Source organism: Ursus maritimus, unplaced genomic scaffold, assembly GCF_017311325.1.
Source record: "Ursus maritimus isolate PB19 unplaced genomic scaffold, ASM1731132v1 scaffold_13, whole genome shotgun sequence".
Lineage (NCBI taxonomy): Eukaryota > Metazoa > Chordata > Mammalia > Carnivora > Ursidae > Ursus > Ursus maritimus.
In genome coordinates, this window is record NW_024423675.1 from 52,478,258 (window position 1) to 52,497,142 (window position 18,885).

At 42.8% G+C, this 18,885-nt stretch overlaps 1 protein-coding gene across 1 annotated transcript in view; it reads left to right on the top strand.

The window, feature by feature from the left end:
- SAMD5 (sterile alpha motif domain containing 5) overlaps positions 1 to 17,999 on the top strand; it is a 50,089-nt gene extending 32,090 nt beyond the window's left edge. The window contains exon 2 of the mRNA XM_040627933.1: positions 17,937 to 17,999. Within this exon, the coding sequence (XP_040483867.1) occupies positions 17,937 to 17,999 (63 nt within the window). The remainder of the gene's footprint in view (positions 1 to 17,936) is intronic.
- Positions 18,000 to 18,885: the final 886 nt, after the last annotated feature.

The window sequence follows — 18,885 nt, forward strand, 5'->3', positions numbered from 1 at the left end:
CCCCCCCCCCCCCCCCCCCACCCCATGTGCTAAGTAAGAATTGGGAAGAAAATCAGTTGTATCCAAATCCCTAGCCCTTGTGGCTCGGTGCATTTTAGTTTATTCTAGTTGCTGTAACCCTTTCCTTCCTTGAGAGGGATCCGGGGCCCGGCACAAGTGTAACAGCAACTGGGCAGGTAAATGATACAGTGTTTCCCATTGGTCTGTTTGCTTTGGGTCCTGGTTTTCCATCACTGACCCTCCTCCTCTTTTCTCCCCGAAAATTCCCTTCCCTTCAGTAGAATGAACTGCTCCCATCCTGAAGGCCAGACGACTCACGCAGCTGGTTATCAGTAGAACATGTCAGCTGATAAATCTGGAAATTAGTTTCCTATTGCAGCGTGACAAATTACCACAAATTTAAAGGCTAAAAATAACACTCCTTTATTATCCCAGAGTTTCGTAGGTCAACATTCTGGGCAGGCCGCAATGGGCTCTCTGCTCAGGATCTTAAAAGGCCAGTCAAGGTAGCAGCCAGCCTGGGCTCTTCTCTGGAAGATTTGGGGGAGAATCTGTTTCTTTTTGTTGTTGTTGTTGTTGTTAAGATTTTTATTTATTTATTGGACAGAGAGAGAGAGAGAGTGGGGAGGGAGAGGGAGAAGCCAAGGAGCCCGATGTGAGGCTCGATCCCAGGACCCTGGGATCATGACCTGCAGAAGGCAGATGCTTAACTGACTGAGCCACCCAGGTGCCCCAAAAATCTGTTTCTAAGCTTAATTAAGTTGTTGATAGAATTCAGTTCCTTATAGCAGTAGATCCAAAGTCCCCGTTTTTTCTTTCTTTTTTCTTTTTTTTTTTTTGCTGACCGTTAAGTGTGGACCACTCTGCATCGAGAGGCTAACTGCATTTCTTCTCAGGTAGCCTCTCCCTCTTCAAGGCAGTGGTGGAGGCCCAGGGCCCTCTTGTGCTCTCAATCTCTCTGACTTCCTGTCTTCTGGCCAGAAAGATACTCTGCTTTGAAAACACTAGGATTAGATTAGGTCCACCCGAAGCATCTGCCTTTTGTCTTACAATGTAACCTCATCATGGGAGTGACCTCTCATGTATGCACCCGGTGCACTCACACTTGGAAGGGAGGGCATTGGACAAAGGCATGGGTCCTCGGAGTCATTCTTAGAATTCTGTGTCCTTTATGTGTTCTGCCCAGGAGAGGTTAGAAAGGACGTTTTTGTGTAGCGGAACCTGTGTTCTTACCCAACAACCGTTTTGAAAGTAAGAAATCTTTCTACAACAAGAATTAAACACAGGTAGAGGCAGGGGGTAGCTGGGGTTTGTGACGAGAGCAGATGAATTTTCTTTCAAAGGCTTTGTGATATACAGAAAATACTTAAAATGCAACTTAATTTAGATAATGGGCATATAAAAAGCTCACTTGCTTGATTTTTAAATTAAGAACTATAATCATAAAATTGCATTTAATAAATACAACAAGAAAAAAATAGAGTAATGGCCAATTAAGTGAGAGCTTTGGTGGGGAATGGGAGGTGAAGAGAAAGCACAGAAGGTAAAATTCATTCGAGGATCTTAATAGAGTAACAATAGCCCTTATGGGCTAATGCTGCTAACTACTTCTGAAAACCATGTTGCGATTTTACGTAAATGATCTCATAATTTCCTTACATATTGCCTGCTCAGAGAGGACACCATTTAGTAGCTTGCCACCTCACCTCTCACTACCACGTCACTGCTTTACTGTATTTACGGGCGTGTCGCAATTTGTAATTATCTTGGTTCTTTGCACGTCGAATTGTCTCTCCTCTGCACTCCCTACCCCTCCTTAAAGGGCACCCTTCGGTAGGGGTGGGGGGACGTTGGTTGCCTCGGGTTTCCCAGCCCAGGGGCTAGAACTGTGCCGTGCAGGGGGTGGGCACTCAGTGAGCGGGGACTGAATACACAGGAATGCTGTCGTTTGCCGCCCTTTCCTCACTGGCCTGTGAGGCAGATCGAGTTAGATGAAGGCCTGGAGGGTTACATTTTTCTTTCCCGAATAGGGACTCCCTTTATTTCAGTGAGGCCCTTCTTTTTTTTTTTTTTTTTTTTTTTTAAAGATTTTATTTATTTATTCGACAGAGATAGAGACAGCCAGCGAGAGAGGGAACACAAGCAGGGGGAGCGGGAGAGGAAGAAGCAGGCTCCCAGCGGAGAAGCCTGATGTGGGGCTCGATCCCAGATCGCCGGGATCACGCCCTGAGCCGAAGGCAGACGCTTAACCGCTGTGCCACCCAGGCGCCCCTCAGTGAGGCCCTTCTAGCCTTTTCCCTCTTGGTCATTTCGTCTGACACAGTTCTGATGCTTCTTAAGTGTCTGCCAAGAACTCGACATCTCTGGTCAGCAGGCTAAGCGCTCTGACTGTAAGACGTGTACTCGCAGTAATACTTATTCATAAAGTAAGCTGGGCTTTGTCTTGTCAGGGTAGTGCTAACATAGCTATTTAAAATTGTTTCATTGTTTAGGCTAAGTTGTTCAATTTGGGAAAAAAAGATACTTTCTTTGAAATATGTATACTTTTCAGGTAACTTGAATATAAAGTTATAACCATAATGTTTCTTACCAACTTTGCCCTGAAATGGGAATATGGAGACTTAAAGCCTAGTCCCAGCTCTATCATTAACCTGCTCAGAAGTCACTTCATTTGTGATTTCTGAGAGCTGACCCATCTCAACATCTATGAAATGAAAAAAAATTATGGCATAAGAAGTTAAAGACTTCTAATGCTTCCCCCTGAGGAATCACCCATCCTCCCCCCCGCCCCATTGGTAGTAGATCTGCTTTCTTTGATTGGGACTTAGTATTTCTAAATCCTGGCTGGCTGTATGCTCAAAGAAAAGATGGTGCTGTAAGAGAATTTGCACAGGGCTCCCTGAAGTGATTTGTTCCTCCTACCCCTGGCTTTTCTCCCATGAAAATGAAAGCAGAGTATGAGAGATTGTATAACTCTACCCTAAATCTACCCTCCTGCATTGCCCCCTCCCAGGGGTATTTCAGATTCCAGCCTTCTGAACCGAGCACAGGCATATGGCCTGTTTGGGTCAGTGAAAGGTGAGTAGAAGGTGGCTCTCTTTCACACAAAAGCTTTGCAAAACTGCGTATGGTTCACAAATTTAATCTTTTCTCTCAAGTCACTGTGACTGGCAGTGTTCCTCATGGAGACTGTTTCAATTTTGGTCCTGGAGCAAAGAACATGGCACGGAACTGTAGCAGCCCCACACTGGATTTGTGGCACGACTGAAAAATAAACCTTTGTTGTTGTAAGCCATTGAAATTGTGGGGTCATTTGTTACCGTGGCATAACTGGCCCCACCTGACTGATACACATGCCTGATACTTGTGTATGCCAGTTCCTGTCATCTGGGCTGGAGTTCACAGGCCAGCCACTGCTATGCAAGGAGTTCTGCCCAAGCTTCTTCTAGCAGATGTGGGTGCAGCCTGACAGCTCGTTGGCCGAAGCCTGCGTGCCTTGCTTTATGTCCAGGGGCTCCTCTGGTTTTGTCGGGCACTGCTGTGGGAGCTAAGGACTCACGTGTGTATACAGGAATTGCAGGGACATTAACACCCACGAAGCAAACCTTGACAAATGGCCAAGAAACTCTGCGGGATGAATGTTTCCCTCTTTCTTTTCAACATGCATGGTTCTGAGATGCATTTCCATTGCAGGATTGAGCCTAAGTGGCCAGCTCCATGATGATTCCTCCTGTTGGCTTTCCTTCCTTTATTTCCCTTTCCCTGGCCCTTCTACTCACCAGAACCGCATTCCTAAATTACCCGCTCACAAGCCTTTGTGTTGGGCTCTGGTGGGGGAACAGGACTCCTCACCCATCAGACCTTCATTTAATTGAACCAATCAGAACACTGTCCACCACCAGAGTGAATTATTTAAGTAATTCAGCAATGTAAAGGATTGTACTGCGCATTTATAGAAACTTACAAGGCATAAACACTTTGTTACTCAGCTGGAAGTTATTGTTAGATTTGCTGATCCAAAAATAAGACCTTCCCCTCCCCCCAGATTAACCTCTTGTTATTAGTTCTCAGTCTATCCCAGTGCTGCAATAGGTCTGGGTTGGGAGGAATCCGTGGGTTTTTTTGGGATTTGGTGATTTATGGAATAGTATATCGTGAGGCATATGTTTAAGTGTGAAAGCAGAGTTAAGGTTTGGGTTTCTCTGTGGTTCTTTGGTGCCCTGTTTCCCTTCAGCCTGGGTTCAGTCCCCTGACGGTGCCCTGCGGGACATTTGTCTGGCATCATGGGAAATATCACCTTGTTTCGGAATCAGATGGGCCAGGTTCCCATAGCATGTTGGCTCTGTTTCCTCTTTGCCTCCTCATCAGTCTATTCCTTAGAAATCTTAAAATTGCAGCGTGATAGAAGCAGAGGCTATCTTAAAATCATCTAACCAAATGCCTATTTCATAGGTCAGAAAACAAGTCCAATAGAGGTTAAGGGAAATGAAGCATTTTGGGGAGGAGGGAGAAATTGAGGGGGATATAATCTTGCCTGTTAAGAAGATACCATTCTTTTTTTGACATAATTAAATTCTTGATTGTGATGCTCTTAAATGAACCATGAAAATCTAAGCACTTACAATGCAAGTGTGATTTTTAACTAAGGCTTTTTTCCCCCCAATCTGAATGTTAAGATGGCAGATGCATAACTAATCTTAGCCGAATCTATATTAAGAAATCAGCAAGGTGTCTTTATTTAACTTTCATGATCTGTGAATGTAACGTAGTGTTAAATAGCATGATTTTGCACATTATGTCCTAAAATAAAAACAATTCCTCCTTTAAAGTGCAGCAATGTGAAAGGTTATTTTCCATTTGGTCTCAAAGAGAATGAGAAGCACACAAGAAAAGAAGTTGTTCGTAAACATGATTTCAGCAGATGTGTATGTTTATTTTAAATCCTGTTTTATCTGGGGGGCAAGATTCAGCTCTTGGACTTGCATTCCGGGTCATGTAGGGGAAACTCCTATCAGCAGAAGGGGAGGGGGAGTACTAAAATATAAAATCCCTTGTTATCCTGGTTTTGAATTTTCTGAAAAATATCCAACCCATTGAGCCTCTGTATTTTTGCTTGGGGATGTTTCCATGGAACTGCATTCGTTCCAGGAAATTTGGGTCCTCTCTGGAAACAGGCACGGTTCCTGCAGAAACTACATGGGATTATCTGTTTCTCTGTTGAACGTCTTTGCTGCAGTGGGTTGGATTCCTGAAGGAGTAAACAATGAAAAATTGTAAGGCCCAACTGTGGAAGATTGTGTGGAGAGTAAAAGCAAGCTATTCTGATTTAAGACCTAAAAAATGCTGCCCTTTTCCCTTCTTGAAATATTGCTCTCTAGTCTTGCCTGGCATATGGTAACCAAGGCCAGAATGTGTCGGCCACCAGTGTTACACTGAAGTGGAGTTTCTGGGGTTTGACTTTCATTTGGTTAACCAATTTTCATTTTAATATATTTGAATGTTTTCAAGAATGTGATTTCAGTATCTGGGGATTCTAAGGGGCTCTTGATCCAAAGAACGCAGACCCTTGAGGAATTAATACAAGAGTCTTGGGACCTCTCCGGGTACCAAACATTCTCAGTGGATCTCTACATAAATCATATGTTTTGTTTAAATGCATTTGAAGGTGCTCTTAAATTCTTGGTCACTTTTAAAGCAATATTTTTTCTCAATCAAAGGGTAGTAGGAAAGTAAGAAAAATATAACAGTAAGATTACTCTTTTTTATTCAAATGCCCTGTGTGTGTGTGTTGGGGGGGGTATGATGTTTTTAAAATAATTAAAGATGTCTTTATGCTTGAACAAGCCGAGAACTACTATGGTAGTTACATTCTATAGGACATGCTTCACGAATCTAAATGAAATATTTAAAAGTTAATGGCTAGACAGTGCTTAAAGCATACACATTATTCATGATTCATTCTAATAACATTTGTGGATGACTAACTTAATGCCTCCACACATCCCTTCTGTTTTTTTCCTGAAGATGTGCCTAAGGATCTGTTCCTCCTTAGGGGTGGGTTAATATGACTCAGTCATTAAACAGAGAAATAGAATTCCATGCCTTTGATGGGGTAGGTGTTAGAAAAAACACCCAGGCACTTAGATGGGCTTACATCATGCCAGATACTGCTCTGAAATCGTCTTAAAATATTAGCTTGTTTAATGCTCAGAACAACACTCTGAGATGACGTACTACTGTTGTTCCCATTTTATAGATGGGAACTGAAGCACAGAGCAGTTAGGTTCAGTGCCCAAGGCCACCCATCCAGGACGCGGTTCACCTGGGGTTTCATTTCAGGTTCTGAGCCTGGATCTCTGGTCCTGCACTACCTCGCACCCCTCCCATACCTGACCCCTCAGAGGGTGCAACTTCTTTCCTGGAAGAAAGGGGGAGATGGCTACTGAGGAATACCCTGAAAGGTAGACTGGTTTGGTGTGAGGTAGGATACCCTCACGTGTTCTCCATTCCCTGTCCCTAACCCTCAGCATCTCTCTCTCTCTCTCTCTCTCTCTCACACACACACACACACACACACACACAGTGCCACCCAGACTTACTCTGGACACAGTGACATTAGGCTACTTTGTACTATAACTGTGAGGTTTTTTTTTTTTTTTTTTAAAGATTTTATTTATTTATTTGACAGAGAGAGAGAGACAGCCAGTGAGAGAGGGAACACAAGCAGGGGGAGTGAGAGAGGAAGAAGCAGGCTCCCATAAGAGCGTGGAGCCCGATATGGGGCTCGATCCCAGAACCCTGGAATCATGCCCTGAGCCGAAGGCAGACGCTTAACGACTGAGCCACCCAGGCGGCCCATGTGAGGTCTTTTGATCTGGGATTTGTTCCCAAACCTTCTGGAACTATCACTTCATATAACAAGTATGTTGTGGTAAAGACCTCCTGTGTATGATGAAATTCAGGCCTGTTGACCTATTTTGCTGCATCAGGTAACCCATTTATGCGTGTCTTCAGAGTTCATTTGGACAAGGCCCCTGTCTTGAGGGTTATTCCGATGACTTTACTAGTCCTGTTCCTTTAAAGCGATCAGCTGGTGTTCATGGAGACTCTGAATGATGGCATCAGAGCATGTGGCCTTTGTGAGACACTTGAGAGCATCCCTCTTTTCCCTTGCCAGAACCAGAGGAGAGCTAGAGCGAGAGCAAACAGCACGGATGCCCTGGACAGTCCTGCATTCTGGCTGCCACGAAACATGCAAATTCGCTTTGCAAGGAATTGCTACAGAGGATTATGACAGTTGCCTTGCTTCCCTGCCCATTCCAATTTGGCAGGTGAGGTCAAGGCCCAGTGGAGGGCACGCTTCAGTGTTCGGGAAGCCGGGATGGGATGCCAGGAGACCGCAGTTATTTCGATGCGGCAGGCTGGCTGTGTTCACAATTGCCGGAGTCACTTCAAAAGCTCTTGTGGTGAAAGCTGGCAGGCACAGTCCCTTAGAGACACCTCCGCCCCCTTGGACCAGCTATCTTTGCAATCTCTCTCACCAGACAGGAGAGGAAAGTCAACCTGCTTTCATGGCAGGAAGGCTCCATCCAGTCTTTCCAGTTTCATGGGGCTGAGGCAAGTGGGGAGCCAGGAGGGTAAATATGGAGCAATTACTAGGAAGGAGCTTTTATTTCAAAGGGCGGACTTCTATTCCGGACTGCTGAGCTGGCCAGCGATTTGCTGGTGCTGATTTTGTGATATCTACCTTGCCTCTTGCATCTGTAAGTGTTACAGAGCAGTGGTTCTCAAAGTATGGCCCACAGACCCCAGGGGCTCTCCGAGACCCTTTGAAGGGTCTGCGAGTTAATAATTATTTCCTAGCAACACTGTGACCATCTTTGCCCTTTTCACCTTGTACCAGTAGCACACAAGCAAGGGTGAGTAAAAATGCTGGCACATTAGTGCCCATCAAGGCAGGGGCACCAAACCGTATTATTAGGGTTTATTGTGTTCCTTGCTTGTACGTGCCCAAAAAAGCCCTTTTCCTTAAAATATCTTTGATGAAGCCATAGAAATTAGCAAGCTTATTAAATCACAATCTCTGAGTACATTGAAAAAAAATATTCTGGGTAACAAAAGGAGAACTGTTTGATGGCAGGGTGCCCCAAAATAGTACCATGTTGGCATATTGATTACTTTGAATTAAAGTTCCATAAGAAACAGCTGATACCAAGAAGGATGCTCTGAGTGTCCTTTGTCTCTCTGAAAGCAGAAACTCAATTTCCATGTGAATGGTCTCCTCTTTGTGCCGGAAGGAAAGGAGCCATCCTTATCACCAGAGATGCGGAGTTCAAGGCCAAGAGGCTCTATAAACAAACCTTGTTACTTCTTTACTAAGTTTCTACCCTAAGCCCAAACTTCTTTGCCAAACATTTATTGCTTATCTAAAAGGCATAAAAGCTGCCTGCTTTTGTCACTTCTTTGGGTCTCATATCTTTGGGGCCTTAATACACACAAAATTAAGTTAAATTAGTTTTTCTCTTGTTTGTCTCTCTTTTATTACAGGGGGTTTTCAGCCAGGAACCTAGAGGAGGAAATTTATTTTCTCTCCCCTACGTACCCATAAAGGCTTCCTCAGCAAATGAAAGTGTGCGTGGACCTTGTCCCTTTGCAAACCACGGCTGCTGTTGGAGCTGCTAGCCTAACTGGCTGGTTTATTTATAGAACATCATTTTCAGTTGAAAGAGTAACTAAGAAAAAAACCATGGGTATCCGAACTTGGGTGTTTAGCAGACAGCTTCCGAAAGTGAATGAAGAATATTTGTTGTTAGTGATAAAATTTGAATATTCAAGTAAGAATTCCATTTAGGAAAACTTGTGTCTGTCGGAGTGAGATTGACAGTTTCCCAATACTTGAAGGCTTTTTTGATGAGATGGGCAATGACATTAACAAATTTACTTTTTTGATATTTCATAATGCTATGTGTTAATGTTTAGAAGACCTGCGTAACCCAGGAACCCGCCATTTTCCAAATGACCAGTGCATGATGTGGGAAAATCATATATGGGAAGAGACCCATTAATAGGAAATAGACCAGGGGTTTTTTAATGTAGTAGACAGAGTATGAAAAATTCGTTGATGTGGTTTTAGATTTCACATTGCAGCTGACTTTTAAGAAGTTGCTTGACAATTATGTGTTGTCAGGTTTTGGCATGTCATCAAAAATAATACTACAATTATCTAAAACTATGAAAATAATCTTCCTTTTTCTGATGACACATCTGTGTGAGGCCAGATTTTGTTTAGATACTTCACGTAAAAAAACATTGCCGCAGATCAAATGTGGAAAATGTGAGAATCCAGTCGTCTGTCAAACCAGCCCTTAAAGAAATATCCCAAAATGCAAAAGAATGCCACGCTTCTTATTAACTTGGGGGGAGGGGAATGTATTTTTCATAAAAAATCTTATTGAGGTTAACATGTAATGCATTTACTGTTTTTATTTTTTAAATGAATCAAATATTTTAAACATTTCTCAGTTGTTATCTCAAATACAATAAATATCAATAATTAAAACCCACAAAAACAAAAGCTCTTTGGAATCCTCAAGTGGTTTTTTAAAAATGCAAATGGATCTTGGAACCAAATGTTTGAGAGCTGCGTAATATAGAATATTGTAGGGTTTTCCAGCTGTCGGAGGAGTCAGAAGAGTCTTCTAGGTTAGGAATAGTGATTGTTTCATTATATATCTTTAAACGTATCGATGAAAATTATTTAAATATTTTCCTCTTTAAAATGAAAACCTCACAGAGATTGAATATGCTTACCTTGCACATTAAATTCTCATTTGTCAATAACTGATATCAAAAACAGAAAAATATGGGCAATTATATTGAATTTGAACTTATTAGAAATACAAATATCCACATACATAGTGTGTTATTAGTAGAGAAATGGTTGCAAATAGCCACTGAAACCTTCTCTTGTCCTGTAATTTAGAGCAAATCATAAATATTCAAATAAATAATAAATAAGCTTTGGACATTAAGCAGAAGAAAAGCAATCACTTCGAATTCTGATTATTTTCTATTTTTGATGCTGGGGCAAATAATGGTTAAATCTCAGTCTTCTTTTTAATATACACAGAGTTCATGTATAAACCCAGTGTATAGTTTTTAATGTATTTTTTATAAGTCCTATTTTTCTTACATAATTAAAATACTTTGCATCATTTATTTAATATGAAGAAGCAAAACTTTCTTTATATATTATGAATGACATTAAATATAATATCTAAGTAAGCATTCTGCACAGCATGTAATATGCTGACTAAAAATACCTTTTGCCTAAAGTCACATTTGCATGTAATGCCAAAAACAATGAAGTGATTAAAAATATTCTGGAGAGCATTTGAGAAATTATCAATTTCTGCGAAAGGGTTCTCTATTGCTATGATAAAGTGCCACCAACAGAGTGGCATAAGTCAACAGAAGTTTATCCTCTCATTGTTCTGAGTCCAGAAGTCTGACCTCGAGGTCTTGGTGGGGCCATGCTCCCTGCAAAGCCTCTAGGAGAGAATCTGTCTTCGCCCCTTCCGGTGACTTGGTTTATGGCTGCGTATCTCTGTTCCTCTGCCGTCCTATGAGCTTCTCCTTTGTGATATCTCTGTGTGTACTGTCCTCATCTTATATGGACACTGTGCCTGGATGTAGGGCCCACCCTGAATCCAGGATGATTTTGTCTTGAGAGCCTGAACTTTCTGCAAAGGCCGTATTTCTTAGTTCACTTTCCAAGTGATGTGAACTTTGGGGAACACTATTCATATGTTATATATTCCCAATCAAAAGTGATGGGGAGTTCAGACATACTTTGATAAGGTCGGCTTTGCTGTTGGACCGACCCCGTCTGCCACCAATAGCCCATTGACACTGCCAGGTTATCTACACTTTAAAGCCTCAGATTCCTCATCTATAAGACTGGGTCCGTGTTGGGCATCACACTGGTTTAAATGGGGAGAAGTAATGGAGATTGTGCATAATGTTCTCAGCACAATGTCTGGCATGGAGGAGGGTCACTTAATAAATATTGCTGGTTGCTCACTGTTGCCAGGACAGGAAGGTAATAATAATCATAGTATTTACTATAAATGTACTGCTAAGGGCAACTATGTTTGTGGTAATTGTCGTAAGGGTTAGTGTATTAGTGCTAATGGTGTATTCAGAGACCATCGGTACATAATCATGGATGATTTTATGGTGACATGGTAGATGAAAGAGAGGGAGAGACAGAGATGAGAACCCTTAAGTGAGCAGCCCATGAGCTTGGTTAGAGACAGACATTACTGTAGACTGAATGAGTTCTCCAGAATTCCTATGTTGAAACCTAATACCCAGTATGATGGTATTTGGAGGTGGGGCCTTTGGGAGGTGGTTGGGTGATGAGGGTAAAGCACCTATGATGGGACGGGTGCCTTTATAAAAGGTCCCCCAGAAATCTCCCTCACCCCTTCTGCCATGTGAGGCCAGGGTAAGAAGATGGTGTATATGAACCAAGAAGAGGGCCTTTACCAGACACCGAATCTGTGGGCACCTTGATCTTGGACTTTCTAGCCTCCAGAAGCGTGAGAAATTTCTTTTGTTGATGAACCACCCGGTCTCTGATACTCTGTTCTGTCAGCTTGCACGGACTGAGACAGTCATCAACGGGACTTTCATCAAGAGACCCACCAAATGGGCGCCTGGGTGGCTCAGGCGGTTAAGCGTCTGCATTCAGCCCAGGTCGTGATCTCAGAGTCCTGGGATCTGGCATTGGGCTTTCTGCTCAGCAGGGAGCCTGCTTCTCCCTCTCCGGTGCATGCAGCTCCTCCTGCTTGTGGTCTTCCTCTTTCTCTCCCTCTCTCTCTCTAATGAATAAAATCTTAAAAAAAAAAAAAAAAAAAAACCCACCAAATGTGTTTGGATGAACTGCACGGGAGAACAGAACACTGATATTCAGCACATTCTAGCATTTATCCTTATTCCTGTTCTGGATCTGTATCACTCATTTCTAGGCCTGTGTCTTGATCACTATTTGGGGTGGTATTTGGAGACTTCCAAGCACAAACAGAAAAATTCTAAAAGCCCGTTTTACTCTAATTCTATATGTAGTCCAATTCAGCCGAGCCTGCCCTCCTGCAGCTCTCAGGCTGATCTCCTGTCACAGTCCCCCCTGGTGGCTGTCTCAGACTTCTCCCCTCTCCTTCAAGTCCTGCCCTTGCCCCTCTCACCCCTCGATCTGCAGATAGCCTTGGCTTGGTCCTTCCTGAGAACTAGTAGTCCTTCTCCACATGAGCTCCTTCCCTATCTGTCCTTCCCATCAGAATGTACTGGCATCTTTGCCCATCTGTTCTTTCCCTCTATTTCTGATGAGGAATGACCCCTCTCCCCTCTAAGACGAATCCCTCCCTGGGTATCTGGTCTTATCCCAAGTAATAATTTTGATCCGTAATTATCCTTTTGTTTTCTGGCATTTGGTCTCTCTCCATGGAATCCTTCCACTCAGTCTGTAAATATGCCTAAGCTCCCTCTTTGTTCTTAAAAACACTGTCCCCTCCAGCTACCATTTTTCCTTCTTTAACTGTGCTATTCAACTTCTTCAAAGTGCGGTGACCTAGCCCCAGCTTCATGTTGTGACAGCTGTTAATTATTATAAAATTATCGGAAGAACAATACAGAATTCCCAATAGTTAAATCTTGATCATTTCTTCCTGGCGGAGATAAGTTGTGGCTCTAACCCCAGGCAGTGAGGAGGTCCAGGGCCTCTGAACCTGGTCTCCCCGAGCTTGCTACCACTCACAGACCACAGCCCTGTGGGTTGCTCTCAGTGTGTGGGAATTTAGCACATTCAGAATATTCAGTGATGGGTCTCACAAAGTGCTTTTAAGAAATCGGGAATTTACATAGCTATTCTGTTGGGAAAATTATAAAATCAGTTAATGCCCTGAGGACAGTATAAACAAAGACGCTTTTGTGTTTTAACCTCTGAATTTGTTCCTGAGAGTTTGCTGAATAATAAGTGGGTAAGAAAATTTCCAGCCGCTCAGGTCTACTTTCCATTTGCTGAAAACCTGCAGATAAGTCCCGAGTGAAGTTTGCTTCGGCAGTTTATTATATTCCACCGAATTTTTTCCAGGGACTAGATTGTAAAGCAGTACCTCGCAAGGACACACCACAGATGAAGACAGGAGCACTGTACCAAAGAGTTTATATAGCATTTGGGTGTTTGTGTTTAAAGTCAAAAAGAGAAATACACGTAGATCATTCTGGAGTAGGTCAAACATTGTTTAGTCTTGGACAAAATCCCTGGGAAATCTGCCCTGTAACTCTCAGAAAAAGGACATGGATGCTAGCTAATTTTATAACATAAGAGGCATCCTCCAGCTTATTGGGGTCTGGGAGCGGCTTCGGCCTTCCCCAGGGGACCCTTAGAAGCCTTTTGAGGAACTCAGAGGTGACCATTAAGGTACATTCTGGTAAAGTGGGTATATATTGAAAATTTTTTCTCTGTTGTATAGGCAAAGGAAAATATACTTCCAGCTGACTTGCTCGACTAATATTTCCCAATAGGAACTTAGTTGACTGAGAAATTATACATAAAAATTATACTGTGGATGATTCAATCAATCATCAGTAGTAGTGTATGTCACTACACACACACACACACACACACACACACACACACACAAGTATGAAATGTGGTTTCTGCCCCCAGAGAAGTTTACAGTTAAAACGAGACTATATTTAAGCCCCCTCTCTCTAAAGCAAATTCTAACCATCCTGGGTTCTGTAATGAGAGACACTGAATGTTGGTAAACTTGGCTTGAGAAAGTCATGACGTAAAAAAACCTTTTTATCTTGTCACTGGACCACCCAAAGATTCAGCTTCGTGCCCCTTGTGTCATCCAGAAGGAGAGAAGGTGGTATTTGTACCAAGAATCTTAATTTTTCCCTATGAGATGGTTGTCACCATTGCCCCCCCCCCCATTGTAAGGAATTATATTGGCTATTAATATACACTCACTAGTTTTGTGTGTTTGTGCCAGCCATCAAATGTAGAGATTTTCTGTCTCTTGATTCTACAACTGCAATGGGGCTATAGCCTTTAGAATAATAACACAACAGAGAAATAATTTTTACATCGGGTAGCCTCCGTATAACTCTGGTTGTCTTTAATTAGGGGGGAAAATCAGAAGCTAAAAAGAGTACCAGACTTGAAATCAGTAAAAATTCAGAATAATCAACTGAGAAAAAATGTAATCTCATAAATCTTCATTTTTAAGCACAGGACAATAGTCTCTTTATTCATTCAGTAACTTTTGTTGCCCCTCTCTGTTTCTCAGATTGGAACTCTAGCATGGATTAGAATTGCCAAATATCTGTGAAATGAAAGACTCCCCCCCCCCACCCCTCCCATTCCCCCTAATAGCCTAGAACAAATAAAACTGAGAAAGTCGCAATTCATTTCAAGAATTAGGTTCGTGTGGCCCTAATGTAAGAACTCTGAGAGTGGTCTTGATCAAAGGTGGGTAGGGGGAGAATTAGACCAACTGGGGTAAGAAACTTTTTTTTTTTTTTTAATCAGTGTTGCCCTGGAAATGGGGAGCTATAATTTGGCACGTTACAAGCAAGCTACTAGCATTCATTTTTCACAGACTGTCCTTAAAAATAGCAAAACTCCAGGACCATTAATAGAACCAAAAATATAACCTGCTATTTATCGTACCTGAGGTTGGCTTTCATGATTTTCGAGGAAGGACTGAGAGTCGAGACAATTCCATGCGTGACTTTTTGTCAACCTAGTAATCCAAAGAAGCCAATAGATGCTTATAAACAGATTATTATTTTCCCTGGCGGAGTGAAGAAAGAGATTCTCTCTTGGTAGGCATATGCCAGATAATTTAGGGGGAAAGGGAAATATGAAAAAAGCGTGGCAGGGGGAGAGCAGCTCTGTGAGATGAGGCTGGACTAGCGATGCCTGTCTGCCCCTAAGGCTTACTGACAGCCCTTTTCTCCCGAAAGCTGGCCAGAACTTGAAAAATCTGTTCATTTCTATTCCACCCCAAGAGTGGGATCTAGCAGGAGCGAGAGCAGGGGTGTCCCGGTGCATGTCGGCGGCCAGAGCAGGAAGCCGCGTTTGTAACGGGGAAATGAGCGATGTTTCCTTGCGATCTTGAAGCCACGTGTGCTGGGCTAATTACCGCTCTCTGCGACTGTTCTGGAGCCCTGCGACTCTTCCTGACCCAGCTGCGGAAATCCCGTTCCTCCGGCTCCTGCCTTCTCCCCCAAAGAACGGAAAACAGCAAAATGCAAGGCTGGGCTTGTTCAATGAATGCGATTTGGTTTTGTTGAAGCAGAGGTCCAGGAGGTTTCGAGGCTGTCAGCTTGATGCTGCCTTTGTCGATGATTCTGAGGTCCCCATCTTTAGAGGAGTTTAATACGGAGGGGGTCTGCACTTGCTGCTGATAGCCTGTCCAAAGGCATTTTCTTTACTTTCAGGGGTTCCTGGAATAAAAATGACCTTTAAAGGTAGGTGAGGACATCTCTCTGACTTCCAGGACTGTATCTAGCATGGGCAGGGATCTGAGAATCTTCTGTTTTAATAAGATTGTCCTCGGGATGAGGCTTCTTCCTTCCCTCTGTGACTCTTCCTTGATCCTAGCTGCATTCCTCCTGCTCGCTCAGAAACCCCTAATGCTGCAACCGGACGCGCTTTCTGCTTTTTCTGTTCGAAATGCATTTGGTTGCACTATATAGTCAATATAGTTTTGGGGGGGAAGGCCTTTTCATTCCTTCACCTATTACAGCGGTAGAAACCAAACTCTCTTGGGGCGCCTGAGTGGCTCAGTCGGTGAAGCCTCTGACTCTTGGTTTTGGCTCAGGTCATGATCTCAAGGCCGTGGATCGAGCCCCGCATCAGGCTCTGCACTCAGCTTAGGATTCTCTCTCTTTCACCGTCTTCCTCTGGCTCTCCCCCTGCTCGTATGCCCTTTCTGTTTCTCTCAAATAAATAAATAAATCTTCAAACAAACAAACAGTCTTGCCTCTTTTATATATGGGTGACTTCCCTCCTCTACTAACTTCCCCTCATTCACCGCCAAAAAAGTTAGTCTGTCAAGACAGATTGAACATTACTTTTCCACAATTTGTAACAGAAGGAGGTTTTAATAGAGGCATTGGCTTAGATATGAGTTTATTTGAGTGACTATTTGAATTTAGTAATTAGTGGTATGATATTATTACTTAGTAATATAGGAAAAAAAAAAAAGGCTCAGAAAGAGCTTGAGTCCCTGGAGAAAGAAACTTCCTAAGCATGGATAGTAACACTTTTTCTCCATTTGGAGGTAATTGGTGGATGATATTACCCAAACTAATTAATAATGACATATTAGTTAACATATTGCCATCAGCAGGTGGCTGTTTGAGCAGGGGTGAGAATGGCATGTGCTAAAACAAATTGTTGTACCCTAGAGAAATGTGCAGAATTATTTTTTAAAAGAGTCTTTTAATGATGTGTGCAACATGATTTTTTTTTTTTTTCTTAACACAGCTTTACGAGATGAAACTGGGGGTAAGGCTGGAGAGGTAGAGAGTAGAAAAACAAAACAAAAGACCACAAAATCGATTCAACCTTTACCAAAACCTTTTCGAATTGGAAAACAAAACGAAACAAGTCAACAGTGGAATCCAAGTGGCACAGTCCTCCTGTCGGATCAGAAATCACACAGAAGACTCCGGGGTCCTCCTTCTTCCTCTGCGCTCTCTCTCTTTCTTCCTCCCCTCTGTCTATTCTAGATCTGTCAGGGGATTTGGGGCAGACGGTGACATATGGGCAGGAAACTGTAATCTGTGGCTGGCTTTCAGTGTTCTGAGGCATCACTGTGACAAGGAAGGGGTTAAAACTGTCAACACCTATCAGAGCTGGGCGATAATTAGTGTAAGAGCAGTCCCGGAGCATTGGCACAGATGACCACACCGCAACAGATGCGTCCTACCAGGGTCCTGCTTTGTAGGGAATCCTGCTTCATCGCTTCCGGCTTGTACACAACTATGCTTTTTAAATGCCTATGTGAAAAAGTTGCTGTTTATGCGTACAGATGATCCTGGTTAAAGATGATTGAGAATCTCTTTTATTTCAGAAAGTGCTTTTTGCATTAGCACTGGCAGATACAAGTTGCATAGATCCGTCTCCTCTGAGCACGAGATGGGTGGCCTTTAGAACAGCTCCAGGTGTGTCGACTGTGATTCTGTTATGAAGGATGCTCAGGTGGGGTAGGCCGTAATCCAGGGAGACAAACTGTTGCAAGATATACTTTCATTATTATTATTATTTTTTTTTACTTTCTTGTTCTTACAAAAAACATAAAAGGAAATACCGAATATTTTTAAACAAGACAGGCTGGAGAAAAATAAAATACATTTTTTATTTAGTAGCTTCAAAGAGAAAATAGATAAAAAGCAGAGACTTAAAGCTATTTTTTCAGGGACCCCTGGGTGGCTCAGTCAGTTAAGCATCTGCCTTCAGCTCTGATCATGATCCCAGGGTCCTGGGATCGAGTCCTGCATTGGGCTTCTTCCTCAGCAGGGAGCCTGCTTCTCCCTCTGCCTGCCGCTCTCCGTGCTTTTCTCACTCTCTCTCTCTCTCTCTCTCTCTCTCTGACACATAAGTAAATAAAATCTTTAAAAAAAGAGCTATTTTTTCAGAAGTCCATGTGATAACCCAAAAGGGACAATTGTGACTTAAGACTAGGGGCAGCAGCTGGTAGAGCGTGTGACGCTTGATCTCAGGGTCGTGAGTTCGAGCCCGACACTGGGCATCGAGTTTACTTAAAGAAAAATAGGAGCAGGAATCCATGATGGACTAGGGGAAGAATGCGTAAAGGAGAACCTCAATAACCCCGATATGTTCAAATCCACAGGTCCCAATGGCTGGCATCCTAGAGTACTTAATGAATTGGCCGAAGTCATCACAGAACCGCTAGATATCATTTTTGAGAACTCGTGGAGGACTCATGAGGTGCCTGAAGACTGGAAATGGGCATATTTAGAACCTTCTTTCAAAAAGGGAAATGGATGATGACCCTGGAAATACTCATCAGCTTAACTTTTTGCTTGGAAAAATTCTGGAATAATCAACTTAGTACGCTGGGTAACTAACTTATAATAGTTAGAAACGAGGCAGTGAAACATCATACATAACAAAGTACTGAGTTTTGTTCTGAGATCAGGTCTCGTGCCTGTTTTGGGGAGCCTCCCCTCCATTGTCTGAATTCTTGATGAAAACAAATGAGGTTGGCTGAGGCATTTGGGTGATAACTAATATTAAGCGTAATATGAGACAAAAAGCAGGTTTCTGGCATTAGCCCATCATTACATCATTTCCGCATGAGCCTTTAACTTGAGAATTAGGAGCTTTAATTTTATATTTTAGCATACATCTTTTTTTCACTTCATATAGGACCATGTTTTTATGGGTTGAGGTATTTTATATAATTCTCTATAGAATAGTCTGGTGACGGAATTCTTATTTTAAGGTGGTTTTCATAGTTATTTCGTATATAGGTAGGATCATAAAGCTGATGAATTGAGGAACACCGGCAAGGGGAGACAGTTTTTTCTAACTCCTCATGTTTAATTTAACCTGGCTGAAGCGTAATGTTAGGACCTGGCCCGGCGTCTTGCTCTCACAGACCACTGAGCAAGATCAGCTGTGTAACTTGATCTCTAGTTCTCCTCACTCCCTGGGGACTGCCATGGCCATTGCTGGGCCTGACCCCACCTCACCCCCCAGGCTTCTGATGTCAGGCCCCATGGGGACAGGGAGGTCAGCGGTGGCACTGGCCATGACGAACCCTGCATAACCACAAC